The sequence below is a fragment of the Gavia stellata genome, chromosome 5 (assembly GCF_030936135.1).
Source record: "Gavia stellata isolate bGavSte3 chromosome 5, bGavSte3.hap2, whole genome shotgun sequence".
NCBI classification, from domain to species: domain Eukaryota; kingdom Metazoa; phylum Chordata; class Aves; order Gaviiformes; family Gaviidae; genus Gavia; species Gavia stellata.
In genome coordinates, this window is record NC_082598.1 from 60,622,576 (window position 1) to 60,639,005 (window position 16,430).

Consider the following 16,430-nt stretch of genomic DNA (forward strand, 5'->3'; position numbering starts at 1 on the left):
TGCTGCGGGGGTGCGGACTCGGCACGCCTCCACTCGCTGTCATGATTCTTGCATTTATTTTTGTTTGCTCTCCTCCCTTTTTTTGCATATCCCATCTCCTGCCCCTGAATTCTTCCTTTCTAACTGACACAAGAGTATTTCACTTGGATACGACAGCACGCTGCTCTGCTGTCCTCAACATGAGGACTCACGTTGAACTCTTCAGTGTGATTTAATGCGCTTGAATGTTCCTCCTTATAGCTTTTGGGTAGAGAAGGGACTTGCCTGACCCATGGGAGCCTGCAGGTTATACAAAAATGGGTCCAGTTCACTTTCATTTCACATCCCTCATTAAAACATGGGTTATTGACGTTGTACATCTGTTGTACTTATTCATGAAAACCAAACATGCCTTTTGAGATGAGCTACGTATCATACCGTCATTAACAAGCTGCACCTCGTTGAAAACCTGTCAAGGAAAACTGACTTATTTTGCATTTGCTGCTTTGCACGAAATAGAAGCACGGTAAATTCTTGTGCCGTAATGATTTTCTGTCTGTCTTGATGGGACATAATGAGATAAATTCAAGTCCTTTTTTGAAGGCTAATTACATCGAGTACACACTAGACGTGGGCTGCCCTCGTTATATGTTGCACGTTTTTGTGCTTTCGTTTCATGTTGTCTGCGTGCGCAAGTGAGTTTGATTTGGCTTTGAAATACAAATTGTAGGCTGGAGAGGAGCTGTTTGGTGGTCTCCTCTCCCAGAAGACTCTCCAGAGATTGTATAACAGGTCCTTGCTGTAGGTAGGGCAGCATTTGAAGGAGGCTGTGAAGTAAATAAAAGAACTTAACTCTGTGCTAGAGACTGAGGAACGTGGCATAAAGCGTGAGGGCAGCTCGTAGCAAGTCTGCTAACAGCCATCACGAATAAATTCAGCCTTAGGTCTGTTCACCAGTCCTGGTGTATGGCCAGAAAGCAGATGAACTGTGTCCTGCAGAGCTCGCAGCCTAGGTGTGGAGCACTAGTTGGATGACGAGCAATTTTGGAAATTGGCTTTTTAAAACCTGTAAATCCCTCCAGTCCTACTAGTTGTTCTCTGCCTGCCTTGTGGGAAGAAAAGGGAGCTGGGGGAAGGTGTGGGAGGGTGCCCGGTTTGGGGAGGTCAGCAGGGATGCTGGCGATGAGCATCCCCTAGAGTAGGATGGAGAGGCTGCGGATGGATGATGAAGACCTGGGAACTGCTTCAGGGTAACGTGGCGCTTGCTGTGAGAGCAGTGTGGTCGGGGCAAGACTGGAGGTGGGGCCTGGGGGAGGTCTGGGGGATGCTCTTGGATCACAGCCCTTTTGATGCGTGAGTGATCGTCGTCAGCAAAGACTTGCTGGTTAGCGCTAGGAGTTAGGAGTTGATGTGCAAGTGTCTCACCTTTGCTGAAGAAGCTAATGACGTAGAAGGGAAGACGTCAAGAGAGTTTCTCTGGTACTGCAGGAAGCAGAGGCGACTTTAGAGGCAGTTGTCCTAGTTGGTCCATCAGAGGAAAAGGCATCACTAGTAAAAACCTACACTTTATCTACGGTGAAGATGAATTCTGTCATCACTGGCTGAATTTTAGCACAGGACCTTCATGCTGTGATTGTCTGGGACATTCCTGGTGGGATAATATTAATGCTTTTGCTGTGAGCTCATTTTCTTTGCAAGCTAATTACAGCTGGGGAAGTTTGAAGGCAGATGGAAAGACTCTGGGATTTCCAGGTAACTTCTGTAGGTCTGATAGCAGACCTGTGCATCGTTGAATCGTACTGGGCAGAATTACGTGAGAGCATCTCTGAAGGAAAAAAAGTAGCGGCACTTTGGAGCTGCTTGAACATGTCTCGCGTCTCTGCCTTTTGAGACAAAGAGAAAATCAGGTTTTCCTCCTTTTGCTAAGAGTGGGTTTGTAATTCTCTATATCACGGTTCGATTACAGGGCCAGCTGGTTTTTTCCTAAAGCCGCAGTGGATTTGTGCCAACCTGTGGCTGTCACTGCTCCTGGCTGAGCGTGCGCACGCAGGTGAAGTGCGGAGTGCTTTGCTTAGGTGAAAGAGCACTTGTTTCAGGAGGCTGGAGACAAGGTATTAACTGTATTCACTTCAAATTATTTAAAAAAAAAAAAGAAAAAAAAAATCCCAAGCTACTCTTAGTCATATATTATATTTGTGAGAACAAAAATAGCTCTCCTATCAAGTCTTTGTGCCGCGTCACGCATATATGTTGGAGCTGGAAGGAATATCTTGTATGGCGAGCATGCCTGGTTCAGGCTATACCCAGAGCAGTCCGTCTTATATGGAGCACTTTAAAATTCATCACAGGTTTGCAGGGGAGAAGACCCCAGGGAAGTAGCCTTATCACAATGTCTTAAAGCTGTCGATCTTGAGATCCCCTCCACTGCCGCGTTGCTATTTGTTTGCCGAGACATTGATTTCTGGGTGTAGAACATCTTAAATGAAAACCATGAGATGCATTTTACCTGTTTTTCTAAGACTGATTGAAAAAAAACCCAAACACAATAATGTTTTCTAAAGCAGAGCCCAAAAGATGTTACCTCTAATGCATTCGACAAGGAAAATAAATACCCAGCAAAGGCAGATGCTTGCTAGGGGAAAAAAATAATAAACAGCTTCTCATTCTCCTGTCGTGCAGATATTTAAGTATGCACTGTCTGTTAGTGGCATAGACTGTTTTAAAATATGCAAACCAAATAGCTCGTGAGTGTTTGTCTGTTTTCTAGCTGAAGATATGGGGTTTTTTTTAAAAGGAAATGTGAAGAGACTGATTTTATGATGGGAGAGCTTAGCCTGTGGTTCTTCTTTTCACAGTATGCAGACCTGGGTTCTTCAAAGCTTCACCCCACAGTCCATCCTGCAGCAAATGTCCCCCTCACAGCTACACGCTTGATGAAGCATCCACATCTTGCCTGTGTGAAGAACACTATTTTAGGAAGGAATCAGACCCACCTACAATGGCCTGTACAAGTAAGCATGTGCTTATAGGGTTGTTTTTAATCCGTTCGAGCTGTTCCTGTACTGTGACTAGACATTATGATCCTAATTAATGTGCTTTTACAGGCTCTGGGCTGGAGTCTGAACTAGTCCTGACACACTTGTAATGTCACTGGCTTTGTCCACCGTACCCCCGGTTACCCGAGAACGGACTTTTCGAAGCCTTTTGCTTCAAAAGCTGGCGTTAAACCCAGGAAGCGTTTTTTTGTAACCCACGGATGCTCCATCTCTCGCCGTCCGCTCACGGGCGGGCTCAGCCAGCAGCACGGCGGTCAGACATCCGCATCGGCGCGTGCGTGGGTACCGGCGTGGGGCACGCAGGCGGAGGAAACGATGGGTAGTGCTTGTCAGCGGTAGGCAGGGATAGAGTCTACGTGGTCCTGCTGAGTATCATCTCTTAGCTCGTTTTCGGTAAACAAGCAGGGAGAGAGCCCTACCTTTCCAAGCTGCCTGGAGATGGTTGTTCTTCAGGGTAGCTTTAAAAGTCTGCGATGGAAACTGCTTCTCCAAACCTGCAGCAAAAATGTAGAGCTTATCCCCTTGGTCTAGGGGGAGGGTAGTATAACAAGCCAAGTCGGGTATTGGGAGTCCAAGGTGGAGTCGGTGGAATCAGAATCACTAATTTTGCCCTTTTCCTGCCAGCTGTGAGCGATCCTGTCAGCTGTAGCTGGAAAGTTTCTCGTTCAGTTTATGTTTCAGATACTTAGGACCACAATTTGCATGCCCCCAGCTAGTCCCACCGAGCGTAGCTCAGACCGCAGGTTTTTTGCTGAGCTGGGTCTCTCATGCTCCGAATGTGATTTTTGTGGTGCAAAAGTGGTTGAAGAGGATCTGAACTCCTGGGGCAGGAGCAGGTAGAGCTTCCAAGGAACTTAAGCGATGGAGGAAAAAGTAGGTTTATGAGTCCACGCACGCTCAGAGCCACGGGTCAACAGCGCAGAGGTCACTTTCATACTGTTCCCTTGCATCACGCGGGCACGGTATTGGCTTTTTGTGCCTTCCTCCCAGTGAATACAGACGTCCCTCCTAGCTTCCCAAGTTTGCACTTCAAAAAGAGAAAGAAAAAGTCTACTGGAGAGACGCTCTCGCAAAGGAAACTGCCCTCGGCAGGTCTCTGCTTGCTCGCAGGAGGCACTCGGGGCAGAATCGGGGCCCTTGAACTCTGCGTTTGCTTTTCAGCAGGCGAAGGCGCGTGGAGCACGTGGCTGTTGGAAGGTGTGGTGTGCTGCGGGGAAGGAGAAGACAGCCTTAGGCAGCGTGGCAGTAGCTGGTGCTGTAGGATCAAAGTGGTCGGGGAGGGGGTGAGTCGTGCAAGTGCTTCTCAGTTTATTAAATAGATATGCCGGTGTCTTTTGGAGCGGTAGCTAGGGTGGGTTACAGCATGAAAAACTTTGATACCAGGGCTTCTTGATGTCCGTTTTGCCCCTTGGCCTGAGTTAAAAAGCATAGATAAATGAGGGACGATGAGGTCCAGCGTGGTATTGGGAAACGGGAAGGGAAAGGAGTACTCTGACCTCTGGAAACGCACATAAAATTGGCTTTTCCCTGCAGGCAGAACCAAAGCCGGGGGCTGATCCAGAGTTCTGCCAGACTGCTGGTGTCCCCAGGGCCTCCTGCCCACTGTCCGTGGTGCGGCTCTCTGTCCCTTCTCAGGATGGAGGGGTACGCAGCCGCTCTGTCCCACTGCAGAACCAGCACAGGGAAGGAGCTGCCATCCCCGAGGACGAGGTTTATGCATGCCTGTCACCTGAGCGTAGGGCACGATTTTCAGAGAGGCGCGAGCAAGCTCGGTGACCTGCTCATGTTAAAAAAAAATGAAATTCGAGTGCCTGTCTCCCGCAGGTTTCTGGTGTAATCCTGTAGGCTGTAATTTCTCAGTCTGCAAATGCCATGGGATTATTTTTTTTATGGTTGTTTGGGGTTTTTATGCTTATTTGGTTTTTTTTTTAAATTTTTTTAAACTTTATTTGGGGTTTTTAATGTTTGGGTGGTTTTGTTTTGGGGGTTTTTTTTGTTTCAAAAGCTTACTATAAGCTAGTTTAAAACGCAGGCGCGGTGCCTGAGGCTGTATTAGGATATGGCTTGGCAGGGTGCCGAGTGCTTCTGGGGCAGAGGAGAGGTTTAATGCCGACCGAGGCGCTGCTCAGCTTCTGTCACCCGCTGCAAACCCCCGTGTAGCACTTGAGGCTGTGGCAGCATCTCCGCTGCCGTTCACACTTACTACCCCAAAAGCCGAGCGGATCATCTGAGCCTTCTCCGTGTGTTTCAGTCACCCTCGCCTGCCCTGCGCGCCTTTTCTTGGGATTTTGTCCTAATCCAGCTGTATTTGTGCTGAAGGGGATGCGGAGAGCCCATGTGCTACCCCAGCCCAGCTGTAGGGGTGGCAAATTTTGGCAGGGACGGTAAAGAGTAGGTAGCGACACTAAGGTTTTAAACCGGTCCAGTTAGACCTGGAAGGGAACATCTCATCGTCAACTGAAACAGAAGCGAGGCAGACTTGAGTCATGACTGGCAGGAAAATATTGCAAGGTTTTTGTATGTTTTTATTATTTATTACCGCAGAAGTTAATAATATTCATAGAATTCCCTCAACTTGAAATCTAGTTAATTTTAGAGAATACATCAATGTCCGTTTTCAGCTCTACACCTGCAAAGTCCCCTTGCCAGTCGGGATAGCTCCCAAATGACATTTTCCTAATGTAAAGCGAATGCTTTTCAGTCCCAAGCTGCGTGAGTCTCCCCACCACCAGCGTCACTAAAGAAAACTAACTGCTACACCACTGTCAACTGCTCTGATAAGTACAGTGAGGGGAAGAAAAAGAAATACATTTTTATTTAATTTTCCCAGTTCCTTAAGCGTGTTTTGTAAGTAATGATTGGTAATTTTGAAATTAATAGTGCTGTGATGCAGTCTGAAATAATTATGGCCCTCAGACAAAAAAAAATGCTTGGTCCTGATGGGCATTTGAGAATTCTCTTAATATGATTATCTATCTTCCAGGAAGTAATTGCACTTTATTTCTTTGTAACTAAGTAATCCTAGCTTTGGTTCCTTGCACAACATCTCTTTAAAATGAAAACATAAAGCTACACCCTTTTTTTTTCCCCTCCCATCTCTGACAAGTAACCCTACTGCTATTCAGAGCATATCGGGGAAATGTTTTTAATAGTGGGACAAACCAACGGTTTTATAGTATTTAGTGTAATATTCTACTCACAAAAAGTTTACAGTTAACTTTGAGTATATACGTATCTGTATATTTGTATCTCGAGGGTAATTTCTCTCTCGGGTTATATTTTTAAAATATGTGCAGGATTGCTGTCCATCAAGAAAAATACCAATATCTTTGTCTTCAGAAAGTATTTGCCTCTGGTCAGTAAATTGTGGTGCAGAAGGGGTGAATCCCTTACCTAGGGTATAAAGCAGCAAATTAAAAAAAAATAAAAATAAATATATAAAAGATCAGTAAACTAATGTCTTTGTCCTTGACAAAAGGAGGTTGGAAATTAAAACAGACCTTCTTAGCAGACCTAGGGCCCTCCTCTTCCGAAGGTAAACGACCGTTTTGTTCTCCCAACTGTGATTTATCAGAGTTTTACCCAAGCGTGGTTTCAGGATTCTTCAAGTAGGTCTTGTTAGATACCTGTAGACTACTAAAGACCTTCCTCTGAGCCCCTGTGAGAATGCTGGTTTTGTAGGTTACGAAGTCCCACTAGCTTCAAAGCACTTCCACCGAAGTTGATGTTTCTAAGCCTTCAAGAAGAGCAGCTGACTCTTCTGTACAAAGCAAGTAAAAACCTCTGGTGCCTTTATAAAAGTAATAATTTATCACCCGTTAAAAGACACATTGTCCAGTAAGTGTTTCTTGTGCCCGAGTTCTTTATTTTTTCCTAAACTACTGCTAGCAGTAAAAGGGCATTCATCCAGTGGAAGAAAAAATAGGGCAATTTAACCAGTAAAAAACATATAAAACCCCCTGAGTGCAATATATATAACTCCACACAGCTCCAGTGATGAATTTCATAGTTTCCATTAGATCAGTCTGAGTATGACAGTGCAGAAGATACTCCTGACTTGGGCTGTGCCTTGGTGTCATTACCCAAACAGCGCTGGGTCCCCGCGGCGCAGATTGCGAGCGGCTTTTCCCCGTTCGTAGGGATCTGAAGTGATCACGGAACAAAACAAAACTGATCTGCCGTTTCCTAAACTAACTTAGCTTTTGTCTTCAACTGCTTCTCCCCCGAAGAAAAAAAATATATCAGGATTATTTATTTCCTCTGGCAGTGAGTTTCTGATTGACTCAGAACAGCTTGAGTCAAAATCGTGACAGTGTTTTAGCAGTGTTGCCAATTTTATAGACTTAAAAAGGGGAATAGGAAAGGGAAATAGAGGAAAACGCTTCTGGTGTGGAAGGTAATTTCGTTTTTGCAACACTGCCTGTTTTAAATAACGAAATCGAGTTTAATTATCACAACAAAATGAGAAGATGACAGCCTAAGACAGGCTGTTAAATTCGTATGGATTTCTAGCTGGTGAAGCTACTTGTCGGGCTCTTTTCAAGGAACTGCTCACGGGTTTTGACAGCTTCATCCAAACCGAAGGGGAGCGTGTTGCCTTCCCTCCTCTACCTCCCTTGGAAAAATCCCAGTCTTTGCCGCACAGCTTCTGGTGGTGCCGTGACTAAAATCCATCCCGGCTTGCTTTGCTAAATTTCCCCTTTCTTCCTCGTTCATTAGCATTCCCCGAGTATATAACGTGTGGATCTCTTGCATGAGATTCCTGCTTCTCCTTTCGCATTGTCTCCAGGGTGTATCCGCAGCTTGCCCTTCATCTCCGGCACAAGCCTGTTAAAAACCAAAAAGCTTGCAGCACCTTCTGCGACTCTTGAAGGGGTCTCCCGGTGGGCTCTGCTTGGCCAGCCGTGGCCTTTCCCAGCGGGACGAAGGAAAACAGCTCGCCTTTTGCGGGAGCTCTGGTCCCTCTGCAGCAGCTGTTCCTCCTTGGATAGCCTTGCCAGCGCCACGCTGGCGTCCTGAGCGGGGAGGCTTGGCAAAATAAGCAAGCGTGGTGTGGCTAACCAACCGTGCTAGAGCTTGGCAGGGACCAAGAAGGCTGCCGTTGAGTACGGCCGCGTTTCCAGTGGCCTGCGTAGATCGCCATCTGCTTTGGGCTACATGGAGCGTCTCACTTAGGTGCGATTTGGATGCCCAAGCTTAGGTTTCGCTCTTGCCAAATAGCTGATGGGGAGAGGCGGGTGCACGCAGAGGAAAGATTCGGCGTCTGAGTTGAGTCCCTAAGTAGCGCGACTACCCCAGTGCCTGTCTTTTTTTAGGACCTAGGGCTAGTAACACAGGGGCAGTGGGGTGAGGAGGGGGAGTCTTGTCCCTGGTGAAGCCGACAGTGACTTGGGCAGAGCAAAGATTTGCAGCTCCGTTCGCAGGAAGAGCAAGGAGAGCAGCAGAGGCGATGCCCCGGGGTGGAGTGCTCCTCCTCTTGGGTTTGAGCCGGCCCCGTGTCTTGTCCTTCCGTGCAGGTGGCTGCATCCCAGCCTTGAGGTGAGGTGGGAGCGCTCAAAACCAATCCCCCTTTTCCCAGTTGTTCGGGTGCTGCTGCGAATGGTCCCCGTGCGCTTTTTGGCACGTGAGCAACGGGGCGTCTCTTTTCAGCCTAGAGAGTAGTAGAGAGCAGGATGACTGATGATACTGTTTTTACCATGTGTTTTTCTCACTTTACAAACCAGGACCCCCCTCTGCTCCTCGGAGTGCCATCTCAAATGTTAACGAGACTAGTGTCTTTCTGGAATGGATTCCCCCTGCTGATACTGGTGGAAGGAAAGATGTGTCTTATTATATTGCATGCAAGAAGTGCAACTCACACTCAGGTCTGTGTGAGGCGTGTGGCGGTCATGTCAGGTACCTCCCCCAGCAAACCGGCCTGAAAAACACCTCTGTCATGATGGTGGATCTGCTTGCTCATACAAACTATACCTTTGAAATTGAGGCAGTGAATGGAGTGTCCGACCAGAACCCCGGAGCCCGGCAGTTTGTGTCTGTAAATGTAACCACAAACCAGGCAGGTAAGTGGATCTTCAACCTGGGGGTACGGCTGGGGTGGGAGCCCGAGCCAGTCAGACCCGGTGCAGACCTCCCTTTGAAATGGGTGGAAGTCCCCAGCGTGGAGGGCTGGACTGTGGCCTCTTCAAATACGGGGTGGGTGGGGGGCTGTTGTGTCTCATAGGTTATATTTACTGCGGTTTTCAACATGTTTCCTTCCAGCAGGACACTTAGGATTTGTGGCTTTTTCCTTTTACACTAAGCGACTCGGAGATCCCTCCGCTTCTTTGCATTTTGGTGTATGTACCCACTAAGCCAGAAAGAAAACAGTTGCCTCTCCTATTGAGAAAGGGAAATTTCTAAGAATTCATTTCGATTCCAAGTGCCGATGGTTAAAACATCCTAACTTTGCAAACAGTTACCCTAAGAAAATTGTTTTGAGTGACTTCAGGAAATTTAATCCCTCTTCTGCACTGTGACGCTATAGTGACGACTCAGGCTGGTGTGATATGGTACCTTATCACTGTTTCTCCAACAAGGTAGGGCTGAGATGTCATTGCATACTGTGTCCTTCTTGGTTTTGCGCTGTACAGGCAGAGATCGTGTAGACTGGTTTGTTCCTTTGCCCAGGGCTCAGATCTGTCTGAGGCCCTTCCTTTGCCCGGCGGTTGGAAAGAGCTGTCACCTTGGACGCAGGCAGGGAGTCGCTGTTGTCCCCTGTCATTTGGAGGTGTGATGGGAGGCAAAAACACGATTACAGCTCTTTTCTCAACACACCAGGCATATGAAACAGCTTCTGTAAGCCCTCGAGACCTTTCTATCCTTCTTCTCTTGTCCCTCGTGCTCTGTGTCTCAGGGTGTCTCCCCTTGCCTACCTGGCTTGCTTCCTGCCGTTTAATTCGGGGCTCCCCAGTGGCACTTGCCCACTGCGGAGCCCTTCCAGGAATGTGAACCGGTGGCGTTTGGGACCGTGAGGACTGTGCTGCCAGATGACCCAAGCCACCCCTTGCCTTCTCCTTACGGACAAGGCTTAGCCAGGAAACTCGGTGCGGTATGCAGCGTAACAGCTAGACGGAGATTGGCAGATCCTCACTGCGGAGCGAAAAAATGCTGGCTGGAGCCGGGCTGCATTTCATTCCTGCTACCAGGTGTACGTGCGCGGGCTTGGCAGCCAGCAGCAAGAGAGTGCGATTGCATCGCGCGCTTCATCAGATACCTGTCCTGGTAATTGGACTGGATTGTTGAAGTGTTGGACAAATCGTTCGGTTATATCTCAAGGAGAGGAACTAAAGGCATGCCGGGGTTGCTGCTGATGGATGTGGCAGGAAATCTTCCGGAGGAACGTTGGCGGATGGCAGTGTGACACCTGTTGATGTTTAATGCATATCCGTGGGTGTCACAGTCCTAATGCTGGTTAGTGTTTTCCCATTGTGAAAGCTGCTGCCAGTAACTTTGTTGTTGGAAAGAGTATATTTTCCTGTTAGGGGGTTTGCATTAGTATTTCATTGCTGGCATTGGATTTTCCCTGATGTGCGGAGTTAAATCCACATAAACCTCAGTAAATGTAGCTGCGGGAGAGGAGATGATACATTGCTGATCAGCGCAGACTGTGAGGAAGTGGTCCTGGTTTTGTGAGTTATGTCCCAAACTCCCCGTAGTTTCAGCAGGATTTATCCACGTAGCTGCCTTCCTGTGCATCGGGCCAAGAACAACCCCCTTGCACAGTTACCATCTCCAGCCTTCTATTGAAAGGTCCGTTATAGGAGATGGGAGGTCCGTGATGAACGTGGCTCATGCTAAGGACAAGTGGGTGAGTGTAGCTCCTGGTTCAGCCTCGCTGTTTACCCTGGTGGAGCCGCGATCAAGGGAAATACTAATGGATCAAGGCATTTAATTCACTGTGTGGTCTTGAAATCGCATCTGTGTGCTCTCTCGTTTGATTCAACAGGAGGTTGAATCAAACTCCTCTCCAAAGCAAGGAGTGGTGACTGTATTTTGTTGTCTCTCTGGCTGGTCCCACCACTCATTCCGGAGGAGAACCAAGCCTGTCTGCTGGAGCTGTAGCATCAAACGTTCTTCCCAGTAATGTGCTTCTTCGGCACTCCCGGGGTAGTCATCGGTTTGTCTGTGCCAGAAATGAAGCGGCTGTAGAAGGGGACCTTGCCAATCAGACTAGCTGCCAAGCATGGAGAATGGGTATCTGTCTTCTTAAGGTGCCTCCAAAAAATGTCCTTTGAGGGAAGTAGTGGAGGTGTGCAGGTGGAGCGGTCCATGCCTGGCCATGCCCAAAGATGTTGGGTATCTCCGAAAAAGCCTCACCTTCAGCTGTCCTCTCTCAAATAAGAGCAGGCAGGGCGCATGGAGCTTCAGGGAGCCTCAGCCCACTCATCTTCCCCCTGAAATTACCTCCAGGAGATGCAGCTCCGGCACCTCATCCTTTCCCTCGCACAGGTTTTCTGATGGTATGATTGTATTTTCTTGAAGGCTGGTGTAACGAAGTTGAGTCACTAAAGGCAGTGACACGAGGCCAACCGCAGCAGTAGGAGAAATCCTGCTACAAGAACTGCTGGCTGCGGAAAATGAAAAAATTGCGTGCTGTGGGCTAGGTCTGGCTGCTGGAGTCCCGCTGGCAGGTATTCACTAACCCAGCACTGCAGAGAAATGCCAGGGTCTGTTTTGTTGGTTTGGCTTTTGTCCATCCCGAAAAGACCATGCTAATTTCGGGACTGCAGAGAATGTGCAGGCAGCGGGGTGCTGGGCGCGCCACCTCTTCTGGGCATGGGAGCTTTTGGCAGCAGAAACTACCTCTGGTTTGGGTTCTCGAAGGGATTGCTTCCTCAAAAAAATATGTTTTTCTCCAAAACAGTTTGTCCCCCTTCCTCTCTCCCCAGTTTAAAATAATGAGAAAAAATTGGCACTGGCAATCAGTCTGGAATTTTCAGACTGATGTAATTTTCCTCTGAACTTTTGAAATCGGATTTGGAAGTACAGCAAGGAAACAGTAATGTTTTGTGTACAAGAGGAGGCAGATCAGCTAATCTCAGCTGGGGACCCCAGCATGCTTCTGCTCCCCCAGTCCCGGGGGACCTGACGGTCCTTGGGATGGGACCGGTCCACGCGGAACGCAGTGGCCTTAGGCTCTGGATACAGGACTAGTTCCCCTGTCACCCTCTTGCAATCCCCATACCTTTGTTGTGTCTGTGGGATTTTGCAGATGTTTTCTGGTGGAAAACATGTATCTAGAAAGGGTGAGCAATGCCACAAGTCAGGGGAGGTGGAAAGTGCGCTGGCCTCCATCGTGACTACCCTAGAGCTGCTGCGGGCAAACAGAGGACCTTATTCCCTTCGTAGGCACGTGGGTTGGCCAAAGCATGGTTGTCCCCTATGGGATTGCTGCAAAATATGTGCCCAAGGGACTTCCCAGCACAGATGGCAGGGAACCATCTGTAATGCACTCTCACAGCGCATTAAAAAGTGTGCCTCGTGCACGTGGGCTGGAGCCCAGTGAATAATTCATAAGTGGCAACGATAGGATTGAGTTAGCCATCCTTGTCTTGTTCGTGGTTTTGCTCAGGTTTTCATATTTTTGAAACTGCCACCTAATGCCCCTTTTTAGACCGTTTCCAGAGAGCAGTCTGAGTGTGCCGCTAATATTGAAGTTTGCTTTTTCTCAGCGATTTCACCAAGCTGGATGATTAAGTAACGCTGTCACTCTAGACAGAGATGTGCATCTCCCTTGAGGTCTTTTGCCTTATCTGCCCCGTATACAGAAAGCACCTACCATGAGGTCTTGGTCGGAGACGTGTGTCTCGTAATGGGTCCGTAGGGAGCAAGCGGTTGTGATTCATGGTTGCCTGCGCAACCGTTGCATCATCGTAGGAGCACACCGGGAAGGCGCAAAGTTTAAGACCTTGCTAGGCTTAAAACCTGCCAAGAGTATTCACTTTAAGCCAGCCTAAACAGCTGAGCAATTTTCTTTGCTTTTCGTTTCCAGCATCTCCCATGCTGGGCATGGCTTCAGGCACGGAGCTGGCCTGGAGGTGGGGGGTGTGAGAGTGGGGCGGTTCTCCTGCTGACATCCCAAATGCCACGGACTCCTTTACACTTAAAGACCTTCTCTGTGTGTGTTTTCAGATAAGCCCCCCCGCCTGTTTTTTGTTGGAAAAGTCGGAAGCCGGCGTTCAATCCCCTTCTGTGACCTGTATGATATTGTCGAGCCTTTTGGGGGGAACAGGGGAAGAAAGATCCGGACGTGCTTGCTAACAGAGGAGGAGTTAACGTGTCTAATGCCCCAAGGGGTCTGCATGCCTGAGGCCAAACTAGAGATAAAAGTTGCATCCTGTGGTGCAGCAACGCTATTTAAGCGAAGGTGTTGGAGGACAGGACCTGGCAACCCGTACTGCTGCCTGGGAGGCATGGCTACGTTCTTGCTTGACCAAAAAAACCACTAGACTCTTGGAGCAGCTGGAAAGCTCTTGGAGCAGGGAGGTGGGCTGAGAGCCGTGATCCTCGCTCTGATTGTGCAGGTTGGGATGCTGCGGTGGTGGGGAGCAAGGGAGAAGGTGATTTCCTTAGCACTCGGGACGTACCAGTCTTTGAAAAGCAGCCAAGGGCAATTTGGAAAGGGAAACCTGCAACGTAGAGCTTGTTGCAGTCTTATGTGAGCAGCTGCATGCTCTTGAAACCGATAAACTGCAGCCCCGCACAGCCTCTGGGAAGAAAACATCCGAAAATGAAGCAAGAAGATGGCTGTGTGGGGAAGCATGTTTTCAGAGATTGCCTTTGGGAATGGACCGGTGCAAGTCCTGTAAGGTTCAGGGTCTGGTGCTTGCAACTTTCAAGTCTCACAGGCTTGTTTGGTTTGGGGAGGGGGGCAGCTTGCTTATTTTCTTTAGGAATAACAAAAAATTCCCAAGAGGATGCTCCAGCAGGTGCAGCATGTTGCATGCATCTCGCACGAGAAGCAAGACTGGATTTGCAGCTCTACTTTGCAACCAGAACTGCTGACCTGGGGCCTGCGAAAGCTTAAGAAGATGCTTATTTTTGGAAAACTCCCTTTCCACAGCCAGGCTGGTGAGCAGGGCTTGCCTGTAACCGTCCGTTGTAACAGTACTTGATCCACTGAGCTGCATCATCTTCCCAGCAATGCTCAGTAGCGGATACCATAGAAGGGGTACGAGCACGAGGCAGACACGTACCGACGCTTCCTTAGAGCGCTCTCCAACCTCGCGGGACAACCTCTTTGTGCTTTATAGCCCTTAATGGATTTTTCTCCCATGAATTTGTCTCATCATTTTATGAACTCCGAGACAATTTTAGCAGCTGCAGGCAATCCTATATGAATTTGGTATGTCTGATAGTTTAAGCTGTGCTTTAGATACACGTTGGTCAGAGAGGAGCTATTAGCGGCATAAATAGAAGGTTTCAGGCTTGCAATTGCCTATCTATTTGGAAAGCACTGTCATTCAGAGATGCCGCACTAGCTTCCAGCGCATTAACACCGGTATCGCAGCGTTTAACCTAGAACGATGTACTCTTAAAAGCAAAGTGTAATCTTCCCTACCAGGATGGGCCAATACAGGGGTATTTTAATAAGTAGAGGTAAACTGGTACTGCATCCAAGACCACGGTCTCCATTTAAACCCGGGTGCGCCCTGCACGGTAGCGTGCGGCAGCACGGCTGCGCCCTGCGGCAGGATCCTTCTGCTGGCTCTGAACACCCTTCGTGTCCAGGGAGATGCGAAAATAAGGATGGAGCTGCCGGTGAGGGTTCAGGCAGGAGGAGAGAATAATTTCATTTGCGAAGTCCCGTGCATATGCTGGTAGTCAGCTTCAAGAAGTATTGTGCTTTATTTTTGAAGTGTGGTCACACGTCATCAGAGAATGCAATTGTAGGCAGTTAAAAAACAAGCATGCTGGCAGAGCAAAGTAAAACCTAAAAGCCAATGCTGCACAAAAGGTTTATTGTTTGAATTCTTTTTTGTGATGGCCGCGTTTATTCTGAATGCAGAATCTTCATCCGCCGTCCTGTTCCAGAGTCGTGGGTTCACCCCAGCCCAGATGGCTGGGTGTCTGCTACCAAATGAATTATGGATCAGCTGAATATTTTATAGTTTTATTTATAACTCCCCAGTCCGTAATTGCTACTTTTTCATAGTTTGTTATAAGTCTTTTTATTGTACTTGGAGTGTTAGAAATCCATGTGTGAATATTGAAAGAATTCTTGGGAATAGGAAAAAAAAATCCCCAAACTTTCAATATGACTTTTAGTTAGAGGTCATTTTTGTTCCTGAAGTATATTAGACAACCCCGTTGTTGATATACAGGGACATTAAAAGATGGAATAAAAAGCGTTTTCCTGCATCTGCAGACAGACCTTTCAATTTGGACATGAAATTAAAACATCTTACTTATAGGTGAAAATAAAAACGGTAAGAAATAATCATCCCCAGCCCCCCTCCTCCTAAGAAAGGGAACGAGAAAGGCGCTGAAGTTCTCGTGGTGAGATTCAGCCGGCGGCATCCATCGCGTGTCGTGCGGTAGGCTGCAGGTTTTACCATCTCCCAGTGGCAGCGAGAGAAATATCTTTATAGTAAAGCCATTAGTCTCCTTCAAAGCACGCTACTTGTGTGGCAGGTGCCTGAGCTTACGAAAAGCAAATGCCCGGTTCCACCTGGGGAAGGTTCGTCCCCGGACTGCACCCGGGTGCTGCCATGCAGCTGGGGACGATGGAGCAAGAGCTGCCCACAACACCCAGCTCCAGGAGCCGCAGCCGGCGGGACGGACGCCCATTCCTGCCTTACGTCCCGGAGCTGCTGGGATCACCGCCAGCAACGTAACCCCAGGCTTGGGGTGAGGTAGCAGAGCCTGGGCAGCCCACGTCTAGATTTTTTTTTAGAGGTGTATGAGGAGCAAATACTGAGATTTTCCGAAAAGCCCAGCGCAGGCTGTGCTGCAGTCAGGTCTGGTGAGAGCTTCGCAAGGTCAGAGCTGTAAGAAACTTGTGTTTTTGCAGAGCACCGCTGATGTTACGTTGCAAGAGTGATTGTGCTGGTTTAAAATTTTATTTCCCATTTTGCTGGCATATTTTTAAAGGATTGCCAAGTAATCTTATATTAATCTAATTCTAATCACCTTAAAACACAGTCTTCGGGGCCAAGGAGTTCTCTTTGTATTGTGCTGAGCACAGTACTTGGCAGAGAGCAGAAGTAAAGCATCTAAAATGGTTTCACTGCCCAGATTACATCAGTGTATAGATTTATTTTTTTTCCATGAATGCAGCTTCTGAATTTTATTGCTAATAAAACCCTATTCAGCTCTTTAGTCTCAGTCTGCAGGCTGATAATTCCTTTGTCTGAT

The 16,430-nt window shown here is 48.0% G+C and overlaps 1 protein-coding gene across 3 annotated transcripts in view; it reads left to right on the top strand.

The window, feature by feature from the left end:
- Window positions 1-16,430, top strand: part of EPHA5 (EPH receptor A5) — a 200,857-nt gene that overhangs the window by 107,001 nt on the left and 77,426 nt on the right. For all 3 annotated transcript variants that reach the window (XM_059817456.1, XM_059817457.1, XM_059817458.1), the window contains exons 4-5: window positions 2,835-2,990; window positions 8,759-9,094. In XM_059817456.1, coding sequence (XP_059673439.1) covers window positions 2,835-2,990; window positions 8,759-9,094 — 492 coding nt within the window. The remainder of the gene's footprint in view (window positions 1-2,834; window positions 2,991-8,758; window positions 9,095-16,430) is intronic.